Source organism: Episyrphus balteatus, chromosome 1, assembly GCF_945859705.1.
Source record: "Episyrphus balteatus chromosome 1, idEpiBalt1.1, whole genome shotgun sequence".
Lineage (NCBI taxonomy): Eukaryota > Metazoa > Arthropoda > Insecta > Diptera > Syrphidae > Episyrphus > Episyrphus balteatus.
The window spans coordinates 163,776,167-163,803,918 of NC_079134.1; the positions used below are offsets into that span (position 1 = coordinate 163,776,167).

Genomic DNA, 27,752 nt, shown 5'->3' on the forward strand with positions numbered 1-27,752 from the left:
CTTTAGAACTTGGTACACTTTTACATCTCAGTACTTTTTGTGCCAGCATAATTTCAACATAGGAGAACTTGGCTCTTTTTTTAACAGTAATGTTTTTGTTGTGATTTCACTACTTTTTGCAAGGTATGGCTGTAGAATATAAAATCTCTATATTTGATGAAAATTCAGTGAAAATGGGTGGTTGCCACGCCCCCTGCCTGAAATTCTCAAACTTTAAATTTTTTCCTTTGTGTAAACTACCAGCTCCAACATTCTACCAAATTTCAAGATTCTACGACAATCAGAAGTGCTCTATAATATTTGATGAAAATTCAGCGGGAATGCCGGTTGCCACGCCCCCTGGCTGAAATTCTCAAATTTAAAATTTTTTCCTTTGTATAAACTACCAGCTCTACCATTCTACCAAATTTCAAGATTCTACGACAATCAGAAGTGCTCTATAATAATTTATGAAAATTCAGCGGAAATGGGCGGTTGCCACGCCCCCTGGCTGAAATTCTCAAATTTTAAATTTATTCCTTTGTATAAACTACCAGCTCTACCATTCTACCAAGTTTAAAGATTCTACGACTATCAGAAGTGCTCTATAATATTTGGTGAAAATTCAGCGGAAATGGGCGGATGCCACGCCCCCTGAATTGAAAATCTCAAATTTTCGATTTTTTCCTTTGTATACACCACAAGTCCTATCACCGTGTAAAATTTCAAGTTTCTACGACATCGGGAAGTACTCCATAATTTTGATGATCTGTCAGTGAGTCAGTGAGTCAGTGAATCAGTGAGTCAGTGAGTCAGTTACGGTTTTTGCGATTTTTGAAGCCCTATATCTCAGTAACTACTCATCGTAGGAGGCTGAAATTTTGTGAGGTGTTTGGTTTCGACCAGCTCAACAAATGTAGTGAGTTTGAAATTTCTTGCATCTTTGGTGTAGAAGTTAGAGGGGGGTCGAAAATGGCCTGAGTTGTTTCCTGTAAATAAGGGTGTAGTGCCAAAGTTGCTAGAGAACTTGGCTGGGCACTACCGTGCCCCTTGATATCATAATAATCTTACCGCACAGTGATCCTAAACAAGTTTAAGGTTGTCCTAAAATGACGACAAAAACTAAAAATGAGGCTTTGTTCCTGAAGGCCTCAGCTATAATAATCCGTTTTCCGTTTTTACAAAAATTGGATTAGTTCTTTTTTTTAAGATATCCCCCGTGTTTTTTACGTGAAAACTTCACATCAACGCAAGGCTCGAGTACTATAACTTAGGCAACGTAAAATGAAAACGGTTTTTTGTAAAGATATTCAATACAATAATTTTTTGTTATGGGTCTATGTCCCCCTTTAGGCGGGAGGGGCAATGTTCTAAAACACAACGGCAACACTAACAGTTATCAATGATACCTTTTTAAAAAGCTAGAATTGTACACTTAGTTTGAGTTTTTAAATCAAGTCATTTTAATCAGTTGTTTACGAAATAATCGATTTCAACATTTGTAAAAAATATGTATGAAAAAATACATTGAATACTATTTTTGTAAAGACTATGGATTTCAGTAAATTAATAAATTACCTCAATAAATTCCTTATCAAATACTGAAAACCATATTTGAATAAAATACTGAATTATTTGAATTAAATCAAATTAAATCATGGCGCGGCGCTTCTAAAATGTCTGATCAAACTATTTTGGCATCCACTATTGAAGAAGTATACAAATTCGATTGCTTGATTTAGGCATGTATAGTAAACCAATATCAAAGTTTTCTTACATTGAAAACTTGTCACCTAGAGTTAAAAATATTTTCCGATTCATATGAAATGTTTTCATAGAATTTTTCGTTCCACCGGATATTTCGCGAAGACTGATTTTAATAAAAAAGTCAATGCAATTCATTGTCTCCCATTGTTTTGTACTTTCATTAGGGTTTTTAATCTCTGAACATAGCTGTGGAGTGACTTATCAAACGGATTACAGGAAATCAAAAAGACTAAAAGAAATATTGTGTTTTTCATAATGATTTTCAGTTTTCACCGGTTTTCTGAAAAAAATTCACACTAGAACAGCTAGACACAAAACAAAGAATTATATAAATAAACAAAAGTTGAGAAAAGCTTTAAGGAACAAAATAAAAGTATTATTTTTTCCAATTAAAAATATTATGATGGCAACAACTTATATCGGTAATACCATTCTGTCTTTGAAACGCAATATTCTCTAAACGGTAGCTCTTACAAATAATTGAACCTCAAGATGATTTCAAAGATCAGTAAACCCTCTGTCGGCACACGGGTGCGAATTTGGCAGGACAAAAATAAAAGGTGTTCACAAAAAAGTGTCTTTATAAGGGTGAAAATACTTTTTTTTGAAATTGTGAATACAATATTCGAATTCCTCGGAAAATTCTACATAAATTTCATACATGATGCTCTATAAAATAGTGAGACAGAAAAAAGTTCTAGCGACATGAAAAAGTATACACCAAATTCGCAAAAAAGAGGTATGCCTACAGAGGGTTAATAATATTTTACAAAGAAATTATTTAAAAAAAATCAAGTTCGAAAAAATGATTTTTTTATAAAATAAAAATGAAATACACGACTAGGCAAGGTATTTGTCTTATTTTACTTAAATATATGTAATCAAAAAAATTAATTCATTTTTTCCAAAAAATTCAAAGAAAAGGCCCTTAATAAATTTCATGATAGACAAATGTAAGAAAAATATTTTTCAAACCCAATTTTTACTTGAGTTTAAAAACCTTAAGCGAAAATGCTAACGAAAAAAAATATCATCGACTATTTTTGACTTTTATGACTTGACTATAACAATTAATGAGAGATGCCCCAATTAGTAATTTTTATCATCAATTTCTGAAGTACAGCCAACTTGTCCTGTTGTTTGATTCACAATTACATATAACTTATGTAGTTTTTTTCTCCAAAGCCCACATTTCATCATGCTTCTGCCTTATGCCCCTTCATATTGTATTTTGCAAACATCATCAACAAATCAAGTTCGTTTAAACAAAGCTTGTATCATTTTTAAAAATAAATACCTTTATACTAACGTAAGTTAAAATTTCCAACAAGTCTTTTATTTAAAAAAAATTAACTCCAAATTTCCATTTAACTGCTACGTGACAGGAAATACCCATTTATTTGTCTTGTATCTTGTTGCCTATACCATTGAAATGCCTATTTTTTTTATTGAAATTCAATGATTGTTGTACCAAAAAAACACCCTATTATTAGCTATGATAACATTTTTCAATACATATTCAAACATCATGTCTTCAAAACATGAAGTGGTCAACATAATCAACATTCATTCATTTATTTGATCCGTTGACATTTTATAAATTGCGTTTTATTTTATGAATACACAAATGGATGTAATCTCTTCAACCTAATTGATGATATAGAATGTCATAGTAAATGAAAGGTTAAACCATATATCCATACACAGAATAATTTGGTTAGGTATACATAGTACAAGAACATGCACCTCTACGTAAGTGCTCAATTTGATGGAAAATTTTCATGTGAATTGATTTTTTAAAAGGAGATAAAAATCAATTTTCAATTTTTTTGACACAAAAGCTCAGCTTTGTTCTTTCCCATTTCGCAAAAAAAAAACCTAAATCCATAAAAAGCTTGTACTTCTGAAAACTTAAAATTTAATGGAAAATTAAAATAGTACTTATTTTTTTTTCCATTTTCCGATTAATGACAGTAATTGTTCCATTAAATTCGGTCAAGAATTTGATGAACTGGTTTTACCAAGGCATTTATATGGTCCCCTACGATATTATTTACTTTAAACGAAAAATATTATTTATTCACAACTCTATTTTTGTCATGGATCCAGTCTTATTAAATTGATCGAAAATAATTTGTATGTATAATTTCAACATAAGGAATTCCACAAGGAAGTCACCTTAGGCCTAGACCTTTTAATTTTATAATAAATATAAAATTATAACTAGGACACTAACCCTTAAGCTATTGAATTGTTTGATATTTTGACTTCTACAATGTTCAATTGATATAAAAAATGTATTTCCTAGTCGTTTTTTTCTTATTTTTTTTTTAACTAAATGTTGACCATTTATTTTCAACGAAAAATTGAAAAAATATCACGAAAAATTGAATTCTTTTAACTCGATTTATCATTTTTTTGACATTTGAACGTTTACAAAAAAAAAACTTCAAAGAGAAAATAACGCCAGATACCAAAAACATAAATACAAATTAAATTATTAAAAAAAAAAACTTCAAAGGAGCTTTGTTTGGTGAAAATGAAAATTGAATTGGCTTGCTTTCGTTTTTTTTTTTTACTTAATTTTTATAAATCATCTATAGCTTCGGCTTTTTCACAAAGGAAAAAAAAAGAGAAAAACAAAACAACAAATCAGTGTCAATGGTAGGTATGTATATCCTGTGTTAAAACATGAAAATATTTTTCAAAATAGGAAAAAACAAAACAAAAAAAACTTTGTTTATTTAAAAAAAAAATCATTTGGGCATTTTTTTTATTTTATTTTGTTTTAAAAATTTACCTATCAAGTATCTATACAGCACACACAGCAGGTGTATCTATCTATAATAGTGAATTTTCAAAAGACACCTTGTCATTCCATTTGTCATATTGGAGGTTGGCTCAAGAAACTTATATTGGGTTGAACTCTTGTGGGTTTGAATTGAAGTCATATGTCCAAGTTCTTTGTTTTTTTTTTTGTATTCCCATTAACTAAATGCACTTTTCGCAGTGAGAAAAACTTTTATCCAAATGAAAAAAAAAAAAACTACTACAAAACTACTGACAAAGTATAACAATCGATTAGAATTGGGGCCTGCCATGTTTTATTTTTTTCTTCCTTTTTTTTTATGATCAAGAACGTAAATATAGGAAAGGTGCTTATATATTATTTAATGGAAAATAATTTTTTGTTTTTGCTTTTGTCGATGGGAAGGAGAATAAAAGACATTAAGAATGAGTCAGATTAGTATTTGTGTGGCTTGAATGAGTAAAGATAGAAAAATTGATTGAAATATGTCTAATTTGTGTCTAAGTATTTTTTCAAGTGTGACGTTGACCTACCTGAATAGCTTGTCTATTATTTTTTTTTTTTTTAATGAATGTTTTGAAGAATTTAAGCTTGTAAGGACTAGCCAATGGAATACGTTCATGAGTTGAAGGTATCTAGTTGAATTAATTGTCTTTAATTGCCATCTAAATTATTTAAAGACTAAATATCTATAGATTGTAGTTATGCAAAATCCTCGAAATATACAGACAGCTTTTCAATTTTTTAAGTTAAACTTCAATGATGAATTTTTTCCTATTGATTATTTTTAGCCCCCATTTGTTGGTGTACTGAAGGATCCTTTGATTGATCGGTATTAAATTTTGGTGCTCGTATATATTCGTTTGGAATTTACAAATTGCGGCTATACGTAATCTTAACGAAACTTCCATTAGATAATAATCGAGGGCCATCTTCATATCTGCTCCTCTTCTTCTTGGTGTCCAGTAAGCATCTTAAAAAGAAAAAAAAAAAAAAACAAACGGATCTCGAATCTTTCGATTTGGCTTTGTGGCATCCCGACAAACAATTTTGGTTCAATAAAGCTTTACAGATGCAATTGTTGCTTCTGTAAAGCATTATAGAAGCAAAATTGTTAGTAGGGATGTCTTGTGTTCACATAGTGTCACCAATAAAAAGGCGTCCCGAACTCTCGGACTTCACTTAGCCTAAAAGTTTCCATTTTGTGTCACATAAATTCTTTCTCAAATTCGAATTTGGAGGTTTCATTCACTATAATCGTCAATACCAATCTTCGTCGAAGTAAAGTAGCCAAATATTGTTTATGTTTAATCAGTTGTAGAGTATTGGTTTCGGAAATAAAATTAAAAAACACTTTTAGGGCCATTTGCTGAATCGAAACTTAAATAATTTATGTTGAACATAAACTCTTATTCCCTACTTTTTCCTCTTATTCCCTACTTTTTCCTTGGCGTAAACTGTCACATAAGGATTTATATAGTACTTAAATGCTTAAGTTTCGATTCAGCAAACGACTCCCCAACTAACAATTTTACTTCCACAAGGGTCTAACGAAGCTGTTTCGATTTTAGAAATATTGCTTGTATACGACCATAGAGAAGCCCATTTGGCCCACCCGAGAAGCTTGATAGGTTTTAGAAGAGTCATATGCAAGTTGATTGGAGAGACTCAAAACATGTGTTTAATGCCTTATAGAAACAAGCAACATTCAAAATTTGAAAATGTGTATTACTGCTACAGGCTTTTAATTTTATTTAGAATCTCTGAGCAGACTTGTCGAAGGCTTGTGAAAGTCTAAACGAGGTATATTCCAAATAGAAAAAAAAAAAATATTTTTTTTTTCATTTTAATTTTTTATATTTTTATTTTAATTTTTTTATTTTTTTTTTTTTCATTTTCTTGTTTGTTTCCCATCCAGTCAAAGTTTTCTTCTGAAATTAAATGTCCAAACACAATTATATTGAGAAAAAAACTTCTTACTTACTGACGCATTTTGCGGGATTTGAACCTCGTAAGTCCTGATTGATAGTCCGGTACCGTACCCATCGAGCTACCTAGGTATATATTAACAGAGTTTCCAATTTGAACTAGTTGAAACCAGAACTTCCTAAGGGCTTCGATTTAATTTCCTGATGAGTTGCGCTATCTTAAAGAATATGGTGACCATTTGTGGTTTTTTTTTTCAAAGGTATTACTTTTGGTTATTTTCTGTTTTTTTTTTTTTTAATGTCTTGTAAAAAAATATTTAGTAAAACTTTATACTATTATACTGATTGCCATCACCCGGATGCCGTCAAATCGCATTTTTCTTAAAAATTAGAGAATTAGCTTTGTTTTGACCTTAGATTAAAAATCTAAAATGTCCATATGTCGAATAAGTAGAGAAGATTAAAATCTTGTTTTTCTTTCTTCTCCACTTATATACTCCGAATTGGTAAATAAATCATCTTTAATATCACTATTTTAAACCAATTACCGATATAAAAAGATTCAATTTTTTATTTATTTATTTATAACAATGAATAAGAAAACCAAAAATGGTCACCATAATCGCGCTTATCCAAATATTTCTTATTTTCATGTGTTTGTCTGACAGTTTACAAAATTTAGCTTGTACTCACTTTGACAGGGCTTCTACAAATAAAATTAGCGAACCTAAATTCGCTTAGGCAAACTCATAAAACTAAATGCTGTTTTCAATGTTTTGCTTGTGATGAAAGGACTTCTACAAATATAAATAGATAACCCTTAACTTCTCTAAGGCAAACATATAAAACTAAAAGCTTTTCGCTCATGCGCTTGAAATTGAATTTCTTTTTTTCTTATACAGAGATACAAAATATAAGTCGTTATATTTGAAAGTGATATAAATCATATTTTGTATTATTTTCAATCAAAGACAACATTTTAACAATTTATTTCGATCAAATATTAAAATGTTGTAACTATAACACATCTATTTTGTGGAATATTTGTTTAAAAAGGCAAAACTGTTTAACTGCGGTTTATTTGAAATTTAACGTAATGTTTTTTTTATTAATATGTTTAACGGCTCACATATTATTGAGATAGTTTTGGTTATATACAATTATAAAAATAAATGTTTGTAGTTCAACCATACTTAAATACCTACCTAAGTCATTTTGAATCTGATAATTTTTGGACTGGATTAAAAAAAAAAAAATACATAGCATTCATAAGGATTTTGTAAGCAGTTCTAATACAATTTCTTTTGCAAAGCCATTTAAAAGAAGTCAGTTATTGGCTTTTATTTCTTGTGCTTCTACAATGGAATTTCATGTGGCCATATTGAAATTTAAACGAAATGTTTTCATTAATGCTTGTAGAAATGTTTAAATTCCACTTGCACTAGGTTTCTAGGAAGCGGTTAACGAAAGTTAAGCCTCGAAAGTTTTAATTTTCGATTCACAAACTAAATACAAGACCTGTAGAGATAATTACTGCGAGAAATTAAAGATCCTAACCTTATGGAAGAAAAATTGTTAGTTGGGTCTTAAAGGAGTAACTTTGACGAAAAAGATGTTACTTATACACCACAGTGACCCACATCGATAGTGGCTTACGGTTATACATATTTTGATAATTCTAATAAAATCAAAAAACGCTTCATGTTTAAATAAGTCTATTTAGGCTTTTAGAGTCGCAGATTTTCATTTATTTGATCCCAAACTTGTAAGCAAGGCAAAACTTATTTCTCACTTTACAGAACATTAAGTTCCGAAATTTCATAATATATAAGTGATTGGTATAATTCTTTATAATTTTAACCTTAAATAGATTTAAGCACTTTAAACTCAAAACAAGTGGGTTTTACAATTTAAATAATGAAAAAGATAAACCTCTATACCTACATCCTTCTAAAAGTTAATTTGTGCCTTTCTTGATTAATCCTTTTTTAAATCCTTTGAGTCTGAAATTTCACTTTATGGATTAGTCTGTCTGAGATAAAAAGGACAACCAACAAAAAAAAAGGAATGAATGACATGCCATCACATCACACCACAAACCTAGAATCTAAAAGTAAACCTCAGAATAAAAATCAATCAGGTTAACCAAAAGGAAATTCCTGAAAATTTAAATGGCTTTTTAGCATTTCTCGAATAGTCGGTTGAGTTGAGGAGAAGAAATACTTCGTCATTTAAAAAACACATGAATATAGCTTTTGTTGTTTATTAGAAAGGAGATGAAATTTCTTCCTTTGCAAGCCTTGAAGATACTACACACACACACCCACAAAAACCAATAGGAAATACGTTTATTCCTTTTATTCTTTAGTTGGTCCCAAACCAACAAACAAGCAAATCAAATTAAGGGATATTGAGTATTTACTCGAGAGGATAACTCCATTAACGAAGGTCCAATCCATAAATAGGATTCATACTCTCCCAATCGAGACACAAACAGTTTACCTATTCAATAAGCTTAAAACGTTTTTCCTATTCACAACAATAACAATTTTACCTACCTACATAATCCCTCTACACCATAAAGCGGAAATTTGTGTGAAGGACAGCAACAAAAAAAAAAAAGAACCATCTAACCAATCCATTAGAGCTATAAAATTCTGAAAGCCGCTTTGCATCCATCGCACACGTTATTTTGTATCTGTTCGGATCAACGATGCTTGCAATATGTTATAGTTACCATAACTTTAAAGTGCAACACAGAGAGAACACAACCAAGAATGAAATCTAATTAAGACCTTGTTTCTGACAGTGAAAGATTCCAGAAACACGTCCTGAATTATTAATTCCCCCACGATATTCCACGAACTAAGAAAAGTTGATGGGTGGTGTTCGTTTTCTCCTTTTTTTCACAGCAAAAAAAAAATGTAATGTTAACCAGATAGTTGCACAGGAGTGAGAAGAGAGAGAGAATTTTAAATTAAGTGAGAGAATATTTCTGCACTTCGATATGGCTTTAAAGACGTCATATCACTTTGAGTTTTATACCAAAACCTCCTTTTTCATTTAATGCATAGGGAAAAGATATATACTTTTTATCGAGTTGCATCAACCATTTTCCCGGGGGATAAAACAAGAAGTGGTTCAAATAGAATTTTCATGCTTGCTTTGATATATTGCCGAGAAATAGAAGAAGAAAAAATTGAATTAAATTGAAAATGAAATCGACGTGACGAAATTAAATGAAGGATAGAAAACTGGAGATGTTTTTTTTTACGCTAACCATTAAAAATATCAAGCGATTTTTATGACTTGCGGATGTGTACATTTGTTAGCTGGTCACTTTAGGGGATTTGGAAATAGTCAAGGTAATTACTGAAATTCCTTCGAAAAGGATTTCCATGAAAGTATTTCATTAAAACTACTTCAAATCTCTTAATCACTGTCTAATTAGTCACGTAGAAGGAATTTTTTTTGCGTAAGATTGACATTGACGTTGACGGAACGTAAAATATTTATTTCGTCGAATCAAAACCCTTCAACCAAAAAGGTTATAAAAATTCTTGTAATTTCTTCTTTCTAGCTTATTATTCAAACATCATGTCAAAAATTCCTATGAAATTATACTTGAAACATGATTAATTAAATATAAGCTCAAAATTAATTTTCACAAGCCTTCAGATATAATAATGTACTCTGTGTTACGTACAATCCATGGAATTCCCATCTAAAACAACATTATTACCCAATTTCCTTTTGGAAGGAAGAAAATAAATAATAAGACCTATTAACAGCACACTTATTTAGACCCTGAAAGAAAAAAAAAAAAAATAAAACAATTACATATTATGTTCGGCATCAAAATAAATGACAAAGCCGTCAGACGTCGGTCGTCGAGGGTTATAATTTAAGAAAAAGAAAATAATGTATAGGATGTAGATTTGAACATGGATTGGAATTGTGTGAACTTAATGCAGGAGCGGATTTTGAAGTTAATTTTTATAAATATTGAATTGATTTAGTTTGTTTTGAAATGAGACCAAGAATACCTCAGTGTTTTGAATTTTTTTTTCAAAAAAGTGACGCCATTCCACTCTCGCACTTCGCAGTGCGGCAAAAATTTCAATTAAAAATTAAAAATAAACTATTAGAGATACAAAAATCTTCTATAGCTTATTTGAAAGATAATAACTTAAAGTTAAATACATTTGAAGGATCTAAAAGAAATTCCATCTTTTAATAGGGTAAATAGGGGTAAAACAAAATTTAAAAAAAATTATCTATTTTGTAAACGCGACAATGTAAAGAGTTTAATTTTTTTTATCAATAGATAAATTTATTGCAAGACTGACAATGGTGTTGAAAAAATTCTAAAAAATTTCGAAACCAAGCTATTAATGGTTTTCTAAAACTAAAACATGAGGTAGACCTTTGACAAAGTAGTGATTATCTTTAGGGGAATTTTTTTTTTACAATTTGAAAAACGTCATTCGAAAGATAATACAAAAAAAAGATTTTTTTTTAAATCTCTGCGTTTCGAAATATGAATTTTTGAAAAACACGTACTTATTTTGGGGTATTTTTGGGTGAGTTTTTATTGCATTCAAAAAATCTTAAGCTTATAGAACACGCACATGAATGTGAGCAAAAAATTGGTATTTCAAAATAGTTTTTGACCGAATAACGGGAAAAACAAGTTTTTTGGTCCCAAGTTTTTTTTTTACCTTTTTTAACCGTTTTTTTATTTTTATCTTTTTTTCTTCAACAGATAAAAATTTCAATCAATTTTTTTTGTCACAATTTTGAGATAACGGTAAAATAAAGTTTTATTATTCAAAAGATTCTATCTTTTGATCTAAAGCAAATACAAATTTGAGCATACTTTTTTGAGCATCTTGATGATGTAACCTTTCATTTAGTATATCACAAATAACTGTTCATTCACTACAAGCTACACAATGTTAAATTAAAAAACTTGCGAAATACCTCAAAACTTATCTGTTGATCATGAACAGCCACCAGTGTGGGAAGTACCGTAATCTCAGTTTGGAATTTCGACATGGTTGGCTTTAAAAAATTCTAACTTTTTTTCTAGGCATCGCAGAAATAAGATTGAAACATCATATGAAAAGTGAAATTATAAGCTTTTACATGATATAAAATTTTTTATAGGTTGTCAAAAAAAAAAAGAAATTCAATAGCGTGAGAACATAAAATTATATGTTTTTTTTGCCTTTTTTGATGAAAATTGATCGAGTTCAAAAAATTCTAGCTCTTTTTGTAGATGCCTAATAGATATGATCGATATATATATACAATAAGCTTTCAGGTGGTATAAAATTATAAAATTTATTATGGGTTGTTATATCAAAAAAATGAATTTTTCGGTGATGGAAATGATTTTTTCACTTTTTTCATAAGAAATGATTGTTTTAAATAAATTATTTTAATACTTTTTGCGCATTGTAAAAATTTAAAAATGGTTCTATTATTTAGAAGAAATATTTGGCTTTTTAGTGGTATAATTTTTTTTGTAAGCTTTTAAAATAAAAAAATTAATATAATGAGAAAAGAAAAAAGGTAATTTTTTTTTAGCTTTTTCTTGTAAATTATGATTGTTTGAAATAAATAAACGCTTCAATTGACTCATTTAAAAAGCACACAACCTGTTTTCTTACGACGTTATCACGTAAAATCATCGTCCGTAAACCGGCTTTACAGACAACCTCTTTATTACAAAAAAAAAAAAAATTAAACAGATTCTCGCAAGAATTTTAATTTTCTTTTTCCTGAAAGATATAATTACGCTAGATATTCATTTAAAAAACAGACAAAAATACTGTGAGAATAAATCAAAGGATTTTACAGAAAAAGAAATTCGAATTACATTTCACTTTTCTGAAAAATCATATTATTTTTACCGCAACGTATGGAAATGTTTTCGTTGAATTTTAAGTTTATAAAACATTCATATGTCCTTAATAGAGACAAACTATGGAATATTTTTCTCTTTAAACAAATCACCACTTTGGCTTTTTTGTCGAAAAAATAATTCTATAGAAAAAAAAATTACTCATACACCATAGTGACCCATTTCGATAATGGTTTATGAAAAGGTTATATTTTTGACAAGTCCGATATTTAAAAATGAGGTAAAATTAGATATTACAAGCAGTGTCTGAACACATCTAAAAATTATTTTGTAGCAAGTGTTGTGAATTAAGCCTAGTCAAATAGACAACAAGATTCTATTTACACTTGCGACCTGGGTTATTCTTACTTCAAAAACTGATATGTTGTTTCAGAGACTTCATTAAAATCTTTTTGTTTTCAAAGAACTTGTTAAGGACAATTCTGACTCCTTATTTTGATGATTTGGATGAACTTGAAAAGTGATATGTTTTTCAAAAAATTAAAATGTTCAGTAAAGGAAACATTTTCCTTAATCTTGCTCAAAGAATAGAAACCTTAATACCTTATTATTTGTCTTTTAAGACTATAATTACGGCTCTACAATTTTTTCTTCCCGAATTTCAAAAGCTTCACTGAAGAACAACAAAAATATATACTTTATACCCATTTCATATCGGTATAAGGTCGCATTACTCACCGCCCCTAAAAGGAATTTATTGATTTATTAATGATGTGAATCTACAATTGGCCTTAAGCTATACTCAAAAGCTCTCTCTCTCTACCTTTATGTCGACAAATAAATCAAAATGTTACCCAGGTAGAGATTTCTGATTCCTGTTTTGATTTTCTTCTATATATCAAACCTCTAACCAATAAATTGACTTTGACTTCCGCCTTCCTTACCTTCCTCTTGTCTCATGTTTTCATCTGATGTGTCTTGTGTTTGCTTTTAACTGTGCCAAAGCCATTATGTTCTGAAATTACTATAAAGCAACACAGGAGTCGAGTAGGAGTTATCTACAATGGAAGTTTACAATGTGCTAGGTCACATAACAACAGTCATTCTGCTGAACCCTTACCAATTTAACCATTTTTCGTAAAGCCAAGTGCGTGATAGAACGAACATAAGGTTGTGTCTTTTCTATAGCCTATAAAATATTTAAAAACAACGAAAATATAAAACAACACAAATGGATATACAAACATAGTGTCTATAATATACCATAGATTGTATATATTCTTTTGGTATAACAGGCTAAAAGGTATAGAAGACATCAGGAACGTTTTATTTCTTTTCGTCAATCAATTAATCTTGTTTACTGCTGGCTGGTTTCCGGGTAAAAGGACTAAGTAAAAAAACGAGAGACAACAAAAAAAACATGGAAGAATATAAAAGCTACTCTATATACTTCCTAAATGAGGAGTGTAATTATTATCACCCAGTTATCATAAAAAAAGGGTCAGTCTACACGAAAAGAAAAAAAAAAAAAAAACAAAAGGTTTAAAAGCTAAGTAGATTATCTTATGGGAAAAAAAAGTATCACCGAACATTTTGACACCTAATGCTTCCTCAAATAATGTGAAAGACACTTTAAAAAGTTTTGAGAAATTACAAAACATAATTGGGTTGTGAAATGTTGAAAGAAAGTTCAAACTTAATTAATTAAAGATTAGGAATTAGCAAGAAAAGGATTATTTATGTATTAACTTCCTTATTTTACTCTAAATATTCTTTAATACATTTATTTTCGAAGAAAAAGTTAACGATTAATATAAGCGCTTGGAGCATATTTTGTTGGATTTTAACTTTTAAAATGACGGGCATTTTGATTTAAATTTAAAACAAAATGCCCGTCATTAACTTAAAATGATTTTTCAGTAGTAAGATACAAAATTGTTATCATATCTCTGTGCTGTGCAATGACTTATAAAATATTGTAAACTATGTAATTTTCTTTGACACAATAAAGTTATCCATCTATCTATCTAACTTTTATAATAAGATTTTCATTGTTTTACGTCGATATCAAAGTAGGAAGAAAGTATAGAGATCTAGGTATTAATATTTTCATTGTTTATATTAAATGAAGGTCTTTATGATGAAAAAATAATCTCGAGATCCCAGGAAAACTAAAAATAATTCATTTCAGCTACATAGACTTTTTTCAGAGAAATGCATCATCATGTTTTTTCTTCAATTTCTTTTGGAGTTCAAACTTCAAAGTCTAACTCCTTGGTGGTCTTTCAAACCAATTAAAATACAGGTTTAAATTAAAGGTCTTGTAGTAATTGAGGGCAAACTTAGGTTCATGTTATCAATAAGAAAAAATCTGTCCGCTAGGAGTTCATGTGTATTGGAGTAAATATGCCCTCACAAATAACAGCTTAATACACTGAAATGTTCAACGTTGATTTTATGTTGAAAAAATTAACATGAAACTTCTTCAAAATAAAATTGAAGCAACGCAAGAAATTTTGAAGTGAAAACTTCTTTAGTATCGTAGTGATTTGAAACAAGATGAAACGAAAACGCGACACGACTTCAACTTGTTATAACTTTTTTGTTTTAGTAGATAGATAAATGAAATTTGCACTGTAGATAGGCAATCAAATAAACTATAATTGTACAAAATTTCAATTAATTTCATATTCGAAATTCTGAGATAACGGTACAGAGATGTTCTTTTTCTACACACGTTATATCTTTTGATCTAGTGCACACACAAATTTGACTTAACTTTAATACGCATGCTGATAACATAACCTTTTATTTGATATATAACACATAACGTTACGTGCTCTACAAGTTACACAATCTTAAATTGAAAAAAATTTAATAATACCTTAAAACACCTGTGGAGATCTGTTGCCGATGACCAGCTACCAGTGTAGGAAGTACCGTTATCTCAGTTTGAAATATCGACATGGTTGGATTTAAAAAAATCTTACTTTTTTTGTAGGCATGGTAGAAATATGATTGATAGGTACGTCATATAAAAAGTGAAATAAGCTTTCAGATGATATTTTATCATAAGTTGTCATTTAAAAAAATAGATTTAATGGGAGAAAAAAGATTGATTTTTGTACTTTTTTGATGAAAAAATTGATTGGGTTCAAAAAATTCTAGCTCTTTTTGTAGATGTTGTATAGACATGGTCGATATAAATATTTTGAGTTGAAACAATAAGCTTTTGGGTGATATAAAATTTATTATAGGTGGGTTTAAAGGTGATGGAATAAAAAAAGGTAGACTTTTTCGATTTTTTTTTGCAAGAAAAATGATTTTTTAAGGTTTCACTTCTACCACGTGTGAATTGCACACATGATTTTTTTTTTTTTTTTGTCGGACTTCAGCTTTTGTTGCATTTTATCACTCTAATTGTAGGTTGTAGGTTCGATCCCCAGCGGCTGCCCATTTTTTCTATTTTTTTAATAAATTGATGGTTTTTTTTTAAGTTGAAACAACTTTGATTTAATGATGTTTTATAACGGTAAACCTCTTTAAACTAACGATGTTTTACTTTGATTTTAAAATTTTCGTCTTCAACGCAAAATCATTCCGACAAAAAGTTGAATCAAAGTGGTTTTCGTTGTATTTAAGTTGTTTTTTCCCTCAGTGTAGATATGCGATTTTAAAATACTGTAGAAAACGGCTTCTTCTTTAGTTTGTTACAAAAATGAGTTAAAAGGTACTACAAATCGATGAATTTTTGGTTATTATGTGCGCAGAGGTAAATGAAGGAAATAATACAATAGTGAACTGAATGAGTTATATATAAAATCAGGATCCAATTTAAACAGATTAAATACATAGGAAAAATTCTTGATTCATCCATATCGAGCAAAAGGACGGCATTAAATTTTTTCCAACCCAAGTGGAAACTGCAAGAAATATGAAATATCGCTTCAGAACACTTGTAGGGAGCACGCTAGGTCTCGTGAGTGATCTAATATCGGAGAAAATATTCAGCAATATACATATATTTTTTTCGGAAATTCAAATTGAAGCTACATAAATAATAAAAAGTTATGTTTTAGAAAAAATCTTTTTGAAATGTTTCCTTTATCTTTAATATTAAGATTATATAATTATGGATAATCTTTTACAAGAAGAAAGAAAACAGAAAACTAAAATAATGAAAATAAATTCATATTCAAATTCATTCGGTTTTTTGTTATATGTTTATTCAAAACGTATTATCTTTTATTCAGTTTTTTTTTTATTTTTTTTTATAATAACGAGAGTTTCTGCAAAAAACATTAAATTTAATGAATAAAAACTTTATTCTATTAAAAGATGTTTTTTATTGGTTTTTAAGACAGTCAAACACTAAGTGGGCCTCTGATGGCCCCCACTTCCCCTGTAAGTGGATTTCTAAAGTACGAACAATTGAAAAACTGAAAATAATAATGTGAATTAAATACAAAGCAATTTAGGTCCATATGTATGCAAACATCTTGACAAACGATTAGAAATAAAATAAGAATGTCCCCGACCCGAAAAGATATTGAACATTATTTTAACATGATAAAATTTCTGATTTGTATTTTAAATCAAATAAGACTTAAATCAAGACCATGTGTTTAGCCTTTGACTTCTCAAGTCATTAATGTGACAAAATTTTTTGCGGGTCACTGTGGTGTATGTGTAACAATTTTTTTTCTACAGAACAATTTGAACAGATATACAATTGTTTATATCGCTGGAAAAGCTATCTACCCAATTAATTTCAATTGATTTTCTAATGATGTTCATCACTGTTTGCTTTGGTAAACAAAATTACCCCCTTCTTATGCTCTAGATTGGGTGATACAGGTTCTATAGGGAAATGCTTAAAATGTAGCAAAAAATCGATTATTGAGACTTAGTAACGAAAATATTTCGAAAGTGCGAGCTGAAAGAAAATTTTTGACTTCGGATTCGAGTTCAGTAGTGATCCATAATTTTCGGTATAAATTTAGGGGAAATAGGCGGTTGCCACTCCCTTTAAATGGAAAATGTGTATCAAGTTTTGGATTTTTTTCTACTACACTACAAAACCAAGAACTCTCCTTAACTTCAAGTTTACTATAACGTGAAACTCTACATATTTTTAATGATCTGTCAGTAAGTCTGTTACGGTGATACATAGATATTTGTTCCAATATATCTCAGGAATTATGCATCGTTAATAGCTGAGATTTACTCAGGTGCTTGTTTTTGGGTAGTTAAAAAAATTCGAGTTACAAGTTTTTAGATGTTTTGCAATAGAAGTTAGATGGGGTCTAAAATGAACTGAGTTGGTTCCTGTAAAAAAATAATATACTAGGGTTTTTTTAGAATGCCCTCATAACAAAAATTGACAGATTCACAAAAATTGACATGTCAAAAAAGCTAAAATAGGGTTGCTTATCTGCTTTCCTCTACCAATCAGGATAAACTCTTGTTAAAATGCTTATTAACTTGTGAAACTTATAAAAATGGATTTTGTTCTTTTCGATTACCTTAGGTATGCCTTGATTGTTAAATTTGTACATATCTCATAATACTGAAATATTCCCAGAAAACGATAAAATAATACCACTTAGATCTTTCCTTATTCGTTTTCTTTATTTTATTTCTTATAAAAGGCCGAATAAAAATCAATTTACCAAACATTAAATAAATAAATGAACATAAATTTCCACATTATAATGAGCCTATTTCTTTGAAAGTAAAAAAAAAAAAAAAAAAAAAAAAAAATATATATTGAATAACTGTAAAGCATTCACTACCTATAAGATTCTTCTTAATGTGAAATCATTTTTCAATCAATAAATGTTCAAAATGACTGTTTAGAAACATAAAATTATAACGAGTTCCTTTTCTGTTTAGATTAACTTCAATCTTAAAAGCTTAATTCAATCGTCAATGTCACTCACTCAACTGCCTTCTAAATAAGAGCTAAAGCATAAAATTTTATATACAAACAAAACAAAAAAAAAACAAACAGCAAATGGTGGTAAATATTCTGTGTCAGTGTGTTGGCAAACATTAGCAAAATGTGCACATCAAAATGTCAACCTTTACCATTTTATTTCACCAGAGAAAAAATATAAGATAAATGTGTCAATATCCTCCTATCCTCTCTTTTTATTTTACACAGGCACGATACCAGCTACACCAGAAAACATCACAGTGACGTTCCTAACGCCAACCACTGTACGTGTATCCTGGCAAACAAATCTGCATTCGGAATTTGTCGACAAGTATATCGTAACATATAAGCCAACGGATGATAGGTAAGTTAAACGTTCTCCATTTTGATTTATATATGCTCATATACATGTTCATTGTCTTTTACATATATACAAGTAGATATAATATATAATTTCATTGTGTATCTACATAAATAGTATGTGTGTTTGTACATAAAACAAAACAAAAAATTTTATAATATATAGTCAGCCAATGTCTATATATACATAATGTACTCTCATTTTATGTGTCTTTGAAAAAAAATACTGTTTACGTGTACGAGACCGTAATATAGCTTGTGCTTGCAGCATATAGAAGACTTGACTTTAAAAAATGTTAGTTGTCCTGTTTAGTGTTCCAAGGATATAGACAAAAAAAATTAACATAATATTTTCATAGAAGCTCGCATGTTTTGTATTGTGATTTACTTTTTTTTTATTTTGCCTACACAGGATATTCATGAGGACCTCGTCCTTAAAAAACAGTTTTTTTTTTTGAGTTTCTTACCTCTGTCATCATCATCATTATTCCGATCGACTTTATAGATATTCCATCGAGAAAAAAAAATTAGAAAACTTTTTTGGGCCAAAAAAGTTTCTCGGCTCTCGGTCTTAGTTTCAATCATTTGGTCAAAGTTTTGATGAAATTAACTACTGCTCCAAGTGGTTGGCTTTATTGAATCAACACTTAAGGAAAGGTAGAACAAGTGTGAATAAGATGAGTCAGGAAATCTATTTTGTAGATTGCACACACAAGTACCTACTTTTGTGATGGACAATGACAGGCGCGTATCAAGAAACTTACATCAGAAGGGGCTGAAACTTTCATAAAGATGAAGACTTGAAAATTTTCCAAAACTTACTCGTACAACTGAGATTTTGTGAACTTAATTTATTGTGACTTTTACTGATAAGCACCCTCCTCGAATCCGCTCTTGAATGATTACGGAACTTAATTAAGAAAAGAATATTAGCTACAATACTTATCCAATGATAGAATGACCACTTCGAACGAATTTTCACTCGTTGAATGTTCATTAAAATTTTAAATTAAAATCGAAGAAGAAATTGAACATTAAAGTGCTTCTTTTCTTGCATAGTGCACCTTGGAGTGCACTATTTTCTTTCTTCACTTGATTAATGCCCTTGAAGTTTATATTTCTTCGAACGTCAAGTTTATGTGTGTCTGTAAACGTATGCTGGAAAACTTAAGATAAATTTCATGGTAGAAATCGTTTAGTTTATTCGAGTATAAAATTTGCATAATAATACGTTGGGCGCCAGTGAAGAGGAATTAATTAGAGGATGGATAAAATTAAGAAAGAAGACTTTATTTTAAGTTAAAGGCGATGAAATGGCAAATTACTCAACTTAATTTGTGTGGCAATGAACGTTTAAATCATTGCCACTAGAACCATCAGTCATTACTGGTTTTTTTTTCTAATGAATTTTGTTTAAGCATAGACGTTCTTCAAGGTTCTTAGAAACTATTTTTTCTTTAATTTTATGCAATTAATAAAGTTATTAAAGTGATTCGTAGTTGAAGTGGGTATAGTGGTGAACTCGAGCGTAACTCTAGCTAGCATTCATATTTTTAATTTCTCAACCAATTAGTCAGTAAAAAAAATTCTTACATCTAATTCTAATTGCTTACAAATTGTATCCCGAGGGAAATTGAATTCAAATATAAAGACTTTTTCTAAGCTTTATCTTTCTTAATTGGAAATCTTTTGACAAATACATAAATTGAGCCCACTTGTTGTGCAATCTTAAAAAATTGGAATAAGACAATTTGTATTTTTAAATCTTATACTTCAAGGAACGTCAAAATACAAAAAGAAAACCTTGTTAATAATTTTCATGATATAGACCCTCGAATTCTTATCTTAATTGACTATAATGTAACGAATCGTCACACTTTCCTTTCCACCGCAAACCAATTTAATTAAAGCTGTATGGAAACCAACCATCCCGGACTATAAACCCGAAACCAAATTAATAAAACGTCCCGGACTATGCCATCAACAGCAACAAAAAGAAATCAAATTAATTAAAACTATTTGGCAACCGCCCATCCCGGACTACAAAACCGATACCGAATTAACTGAACGTCCCGGATTATGCCATCAATAGCAACAACACAAACACGACAACATACATTTTGTTTTATACTCAAAACTATTATTATTACTAATTTAACATCAATTTTACCGTTTAATTTTATATAGTTCACACTTGCTTTGTGTAAAAATATTAGTAAGTAGATGTAAGAATTTCCGAATAAAACAGAGATCTTTTGAATTTACTTCGAGTAGACGATTTCTCCCTCAATACACCTATTTAAGCCATAATAGATATAATGTATTGTTGTAAATTTTTGAATGTTGGCAAATTTCCGTTTTGACGTTAGCTAGGTAGTTTTAGCGTCTCTTTCCGAGTCCCCCTTCTCATTTTGAGTTAAGGGCATTACTTCCGACCGTTTTATTTATAATTCCCGTCTCTATCCGAAGCCACCATCTCATTTGGAGTTTGGTCATAATTCCCGAAGCCACCATCTCACTCTGAGTTTGGTCATAATAGCATATTTTGGGCACCGTAGGATTTATTTCTTTTATCTCCATCCGAGATCCCCTGCTCTCTTGGAGTATTGGGCATTATTTTTAAGTAGTATATAAGTTTTATTTAAAATTGTTATTTAAAGAAAGAAGAGAACAATAACGAACGATTCTATAGTGAAATAAAGAATTTGAGTTTTTGGTTTCTTCTATAGCCGAGTTTTACTGTGCTTTCTTCGGCAAAACCCTGGAACCGGCGAGCTTACCTCAGCCTTTGATAAAAAAGCATCACAATAAGTCATTAATTTTTTTTTTAGACTTTGCTTATAGCATAGACCCACATTTAATATGAAATCAAATTTCTTTCAATTGCCTTAAATAACAGTTATTGTCAAATCAACGAGAAGGAAGAACGAATAGTTTATGGTTTCCAGTAGTACCTTTTATAAACTATTGTAGGCCGAGAGTAACAAGGTCGTCTGGCAAAAGTTAAAATATAACACTTTGTTGCAAAAATATTGTATATTTCGTCCAGTTAAAAGAAAGAATGAAAATACGATACGTCCTTAAGGGGGGAAAACCCTCTGGAATTTTTTTATTTTTGCATTATTAATTTTTTGCCTAAAAAAATCATTTATGTATCAACCGAAGAAACTATTTTAGTGGTCTTAGCCTTAAATGAAGCCTCAAAAGTCCCCAGATAGTCCTGAAATCCACAGTACAAAAATGAAAACTTTAAACGAATTTTTCTCGAAACACGTTTTTTACCGCGCCATGCAACGTAACTCAAAAACTAATGAAGCTATCGACTTGAAATAAAGTGCAAATTACTCGTTAACTCATTGGTCATTGCATGAAGCATGAACCTAAAAGTTTAATATAATTTTCACAATAAATATTTTTTTTAACAATTTGTTTATAAAAAAACATTGTGTTTTTTTGGTCTCTAATTTTTATTTTACACTTTTTTTTTTGCTAAATTTAGGTTCATGCAATGCGTATAAATATATTTTAACGGAAAAAAATTCTCTTTTTATTATAAATAATTAACTGGACCTGGGCATTGCACGGCGCAAACGCGAGGCATCAACTTTAAACGGCTGTAGAGCCTTCATTTTGTTTTTTTATTACTTCAAAAAAATTGTGTTAACACTTCATGATGTCAATAATATCATGTATTTTTCCAAACTTTAATTAATGCTTTAAGTTTTCCAAAAAAAATTCTTGAAAAACCCGTCGTCCAGAGGGATTTCCCCCCTTAAAGAATCCTTTGATTTCAAGCAAATCAGGGAATATTTTCTTAAGAACGGATACTTAAAGAGCTGATTATAATACAATTAAAAAAAAAAAAATTTTGAATCAACAAGTTGAAAAAGTTAAAATAATATTTGCCAGATTACCAGACTAGGATCATTATATTTTGCTTCCTTGTGCAAAACAAAAAAATCCGTAGATTTCATGAACAGCGTTCGAAAAGTATTTTGAGTAAATATAGAAATATTGTATTTTGAAATATTGCAAAACTAGAGTTTAAAATTGAAAATCCAAGCTTACACCAACATTTTTGAAGCAAAATTTTATCTTAAAAAATATATATTAGGTACACCTCATCAATTTTTAATTGTATCCACTTGAACTAATTTACATCTCTTAAGTGAATTTCAAGGCTGCATATTTAAAATCTAGTCAAATTTGCCAAAAATGTTACCAAATCTAAAAAAATATTTTAAAACAGTCTTAATAATATAAAACATTTTTCAAATCAATGCGACTATTCAGTCGCAAAAATGGATCATAAGGATTACAATGCCTATGTAATGCTTCCAAAAAAAAACTTCGATCAAAAATTTGAAATAGCTAGTTCTCCATAGGCATTAAAATCGTTGTGATCCATTTTTGTGATTGAATAGTCGCGCGAACAAAATCGCATGTCGTGGTGAAATCAGAAAAGTGTGTACCTCCATTTTAGCAAATTTTATAGATGAGCAAAAAACAAAATCGTTTTGAAGTCATTTGTATGAGTTTTCATTTTCTAATTTGCTAATAAAATAAAAACTATGAACTTTAAGAGGATTCTCAGTTTAAGAAACGGTAGATATCAGGTTTGTCTAACAACAGATGGCATTCAAATCTTATTTTTAGAAAATTTGGAGTTACACACTTTTCTGGTTTCACCGACGATGTGTGTTTCTAGCCTTAATCACATCAAAAAAGTTCCAAAAATGTCCACCTGAAAAAAACTGCAGCTTTTTGGGTATTTAAAAATACAAAAATTGAGGACATCTGAAAGTTTAATGAAGCCAATTTAAATCAATGCTTAAGAACTGATATCGCACTTTTGCATATAATCTATAACCGATCAAAAAAATTTATTTACACTTAAAATGTAACACTTAAAAGTAACTATAATAATTACACGGTGCGACACTGAAAATACACCCGAGAAATAACATAGTGTAGGTTGTTTGTATGGTCGAATAATGTATAAAAATATTTTTGTTATATTTTTGGAACCCTCCATTTTTTTTTTAATTTACAAAAAACCATTTTTACAGACTTTACGATTTAATCTATCAATATCTCAGTAATTTTTTAACAATTTTTTAACATATTTTTATATGTTTTTGGAAAGAGGATTTCCAGACCTTTTGAATGATGTATATAAGTCTATTGTTTAAACAAATTAAGTGTAGGTTTTTATCCCATAAATCTTGAAAAAGTGATTTTTTTCTCAATTTTTTCAACTTTACCCAATTTTTTTTTGCAAAATAAAACAAACAAAAAAATAAAGTTATGTTATATTCTGAAATAATACTTATTTAGGCACAAATTGGTGTATTATTTTGTTAAATTTGACCAAAACTGCGGAATCTATGCAACTTTTCCATAACTAGAAAATATGGCATATCATGATGTGAATTGCAAGGTGCACAATAGGGTGCTCGTTATTTTAAAATAATTAGAATTTGTGTGCTCCTATGATCTTATATGGTTGGAAATAAACTAAAAATAATATTCCCCAAGTTTCAAGTCTCTAACTTAATTGTAACCCGTACCGCCAAGCGGTTGAAGTTTCATATGGGAAAAACTTGGGGTTTCTTGGACCTAGTTTGATCAATTTTATATTCCAGCCAAACCATTTGTTCAAAAAATTTAAAACTTTAAAGACTCAAACTTTATAGGTGTAGCTATCATGTGAACATTTTTCAGATTTTAAATTGTTATATTTTTAGAGATTTAGCTTGGTAAAGAAAATCATTTTTTTTCAGACTTTTTCAAAAATCGCTTTTAACACGTTTAATGCCAAAAAATTCAAAAACATACATTTTATTCACACATCAGCATAGTATTTATAATTAAAATTTATATTTTATTCAAAGTTATATAATTAACTAGTTATAGTACTTTTTCTTAAATCGGGAACACGTTTTTTGAATATCGATGTAAGTTGAAGAATGAACACACAACTAGTTTATTATATAACTATGAATTGAATATAAATTTAAAATATAAATACTATGCTAATGTGTGAATAAAATGTATGTTTTTGAATTTTTTGGCATTAAACCTACATAAATGAAGTACCAAAATATATTGAATCTAAATACCTTAATTTTGTAATGAGTCAAAATGGCAGGGGATAAAAAGTTAATTTTAAAATTGAATTTTTTTTTTTTTTTCATTGAAGAAATGAAATGATTTTTACCTTTAAAGGGATTATCTAAAAGCCTTATATATTTTCCAACAAATCCTCCAATTTTCCATTTCTTAAATGTAATCTCACACGAATTTCACATTTCATTTGTATATCAGATATCGGAATACATATCCTTTTTCCTTTTTACATTCACACGGAAACATATAAACTTATTTTCCTGTTTCAACACAAAGGATTCATTTGCCTTTCGTGGTTTTAATTCAAAAAAAAAGTTTTTTTTTTTTTTTTCTTCATGTTGAAGTCTTATTTATTACAATATTCGTGCTATGGTAAAATCAAAGTTAAGAAGAAAAATTACTTCCTGTATTTCAACTCTTAAAAAAAAACACCCGATTTAAAATATACCTCATTTCTCTCCTAACAATGCAATGACGGTACGAATTTTTAATCTTAATTAAACTCAACTTTATACCCCCACACCTTTCTCACTCACACACCTTAAATTCACCTTGAATTTTGATCAAAATGTATTTTATTTTCCTTTTAACCGATTACCTACATGAAGTTAAATCACATTCTGCAGTCCTTTTTTAAGAAGGGCAACAACGAACGCCATCGAACGTCAGCAGAAGCTCAGTTAATGGCTGCAGGCAAAGGCAGCACACAGAAATATCACATTTTACCTGCATGAAATACCAATTATCCTTATATTGAATCTCCCAAACATTCGAGTCCTTTAGCCAGTTCATGGCAGTCAGAACGTGGCCTAGAGTATGAGTGACTTAAACTCTCAAAAAAAAAAAAACCCTCCCAATTTGCATATAATTGTTCTCCAGACTTCGAAACATGAAATGCGATTTCCCTGGCTCACATATTATGACTTTTGGCCGCGAGCGGCGCGCGTGACGGCAAAAGTCCTTTCACTCATCGCTCAAATCAGATATATATATCACACAGGTATTTGACCGGCTGGTGGCCTCATTAGCATATTGACAGAATGTTGTCTCATTTTCCTGCGAGCGCATACAAAAGGAACATTCAGAAGCACCACACACTTCAAGCTATAACGGTGTACAATATTTTCAAAATACCATGGAAATTCCATGGAAACAAAACTTGATTTTCTGTGCATATGGCTGAATATAATTCCACCCTGGAGGGCTACATATGTGATTTGTGGCAACACACACATCATGGAAATGGGTCGGATATGAACACAATACATACTTATAGTGGTATTGTTTCAATCCTGTACAATAGACTACTTAGCACAATTAGTAACTACAAATTATACGCTCTATCTAACATTTCTTCGAGCACACATTTTGAGGAATTCCAAGGATGGGCGGGGGCTGAGAAAAAAAGGTCACGGAATAAATCGATGTTTTTTGTTTTTTTAATTCAAAAAAGGAAAAGAAATTAGAGATACAAACAATTTCTTTCGTTAGTGACCTTTTTTTCGCGCGATTATGCCGCACCACAAGCTTAAAAATATTGTCTTTGCGTATACCTTGAAGTAGCCTCGCCGTTGCCGGTTACCCATAAATTCTTGTTAAAGGTACTTTTAACTGCGGTCTACGATGTTTAAATGGCTTTAAAATTCATTAGCAACCTTCAAAAAAAACGTGGCAAGCCCCCCACTCAAAGACACACACCTTTACACGTCAATAAATATTCAAAATTAAAGAATTTCCATACCTATGATTTTTTTTCACAGGAAAAAGTTGAAAAAAAAAATGGTTAGTGTTTACCAGGCTTTATTGACTGGTTTATGCCTTGCTTTCGCGTCGCGTCCTTGCCTTTGTAGAGTTTTTGTTTGTTTTGCCTCTGAAGAATGTTTTACGCTTTTTCGTTATAGCATTTATTTGTTTCAATGTGATGTGTAAACAAAAAACAGATGGTTTGCTGAAAATTTTGGTCGCCCACCGCACTCACTGTGAATTGGAATCCCCCCTCGACCAAGGACGACATTGTGGCACCACGTTTTCTGAACTTATTGAGTGATTCCACATTTTTGGTTTGTTGGGTTCACATCGTACTCGTAATATCGCAAATGGTTTTCATGAAAATTTAATACAAACTCACTCTTTAGCAGGTTTTTTTTTTTGTATTAGATGGTAAAAACTGTTTAGACTTGCAGGATAGGAATTTCGCCAACATGGAAGATGTTGAAGTAAAATATTATTATTTATGTAAAAATAAAAAGCAGCACACTGGTCCTTAGCTCAAAGCAGAAAATGGCTTGCCCTTGAGTGATTTATATTTACTGTGACTCTTGTAAGGAGTTCTAAAGAAACTTTCGTTAAAATACGAGTTGAAAGGATTCAAAATAAACTCAACTATCTTTCATCTCAAAACTATCCCTGCTTATAATATCCTTAACTTCCATTTGAAAACAAGATAAAGAAGTTATAAAAAAAAAGGTTAAGGGTATTACAGGAAAAAACGTCAAAGACTAATTCCTTCATTACTTTCTAAAAATTAAATCGGATACCAAAAACCTTAATTTTGAAGCATTTCGGAGTATTGTGAAAATACCATGAATAATTCTTTCATTAACCGGTAAAAGATAATTTATAACTCAAATTTTAAGGCGCTAGTAAAGATTATCAAAATTCATAATACCGAAAATAAAACTGAACAACTTGGCATTGAAATTTGAATAGCTGGCTCTACCTGCGCAAACGCTTTCCTGATTACTGACAAAAGCTTGCATAACTAGATTTAAATTGAAGTGTCTTGCAGATCTCGGCTCTTCCTCGTTTTGTTAGGAAACAAAATTTGATCGATAACTAAATCAAGGAGCTATTCAAAATTCTGGAAGAAGTCTTTCGTAACTTTCATCATGATATTATACTGAAATTAAATTTTGCCTGAGAAAAATAAATTCGTGCGAAACCGTATTAAAAATTTATCTTCGCAACTCTTCG

The 27,752-nt window shown here is 29.9% G+C and overlaps 1 protein-coding gene across 9 annotated transcripts in view; it reads left to right on the forward strand.

The window, feature by feature from the left end:
* LOC129913752 (uncharacterized) overlaps positions 1–27,752 on the forward strand; it is a 123,264-nt gene that overhangs the window by 39,440 nt on the left and 56,072 nt on the right. For all 9 annotated transcript variants that reach the window (XM_055992638.1, XM_055992581.1, XM_055992608.1 and 6 more), the window contains one exon: positions 18,519–18,654. In XM_055992638.1, the coding sequence (XP_055848613.1) occupies positions 18,519–18,654 (136 nt within the window). The remainder of the gene's footprint in view (positions 1–18,518; positions 18,655–27,752) is intronic.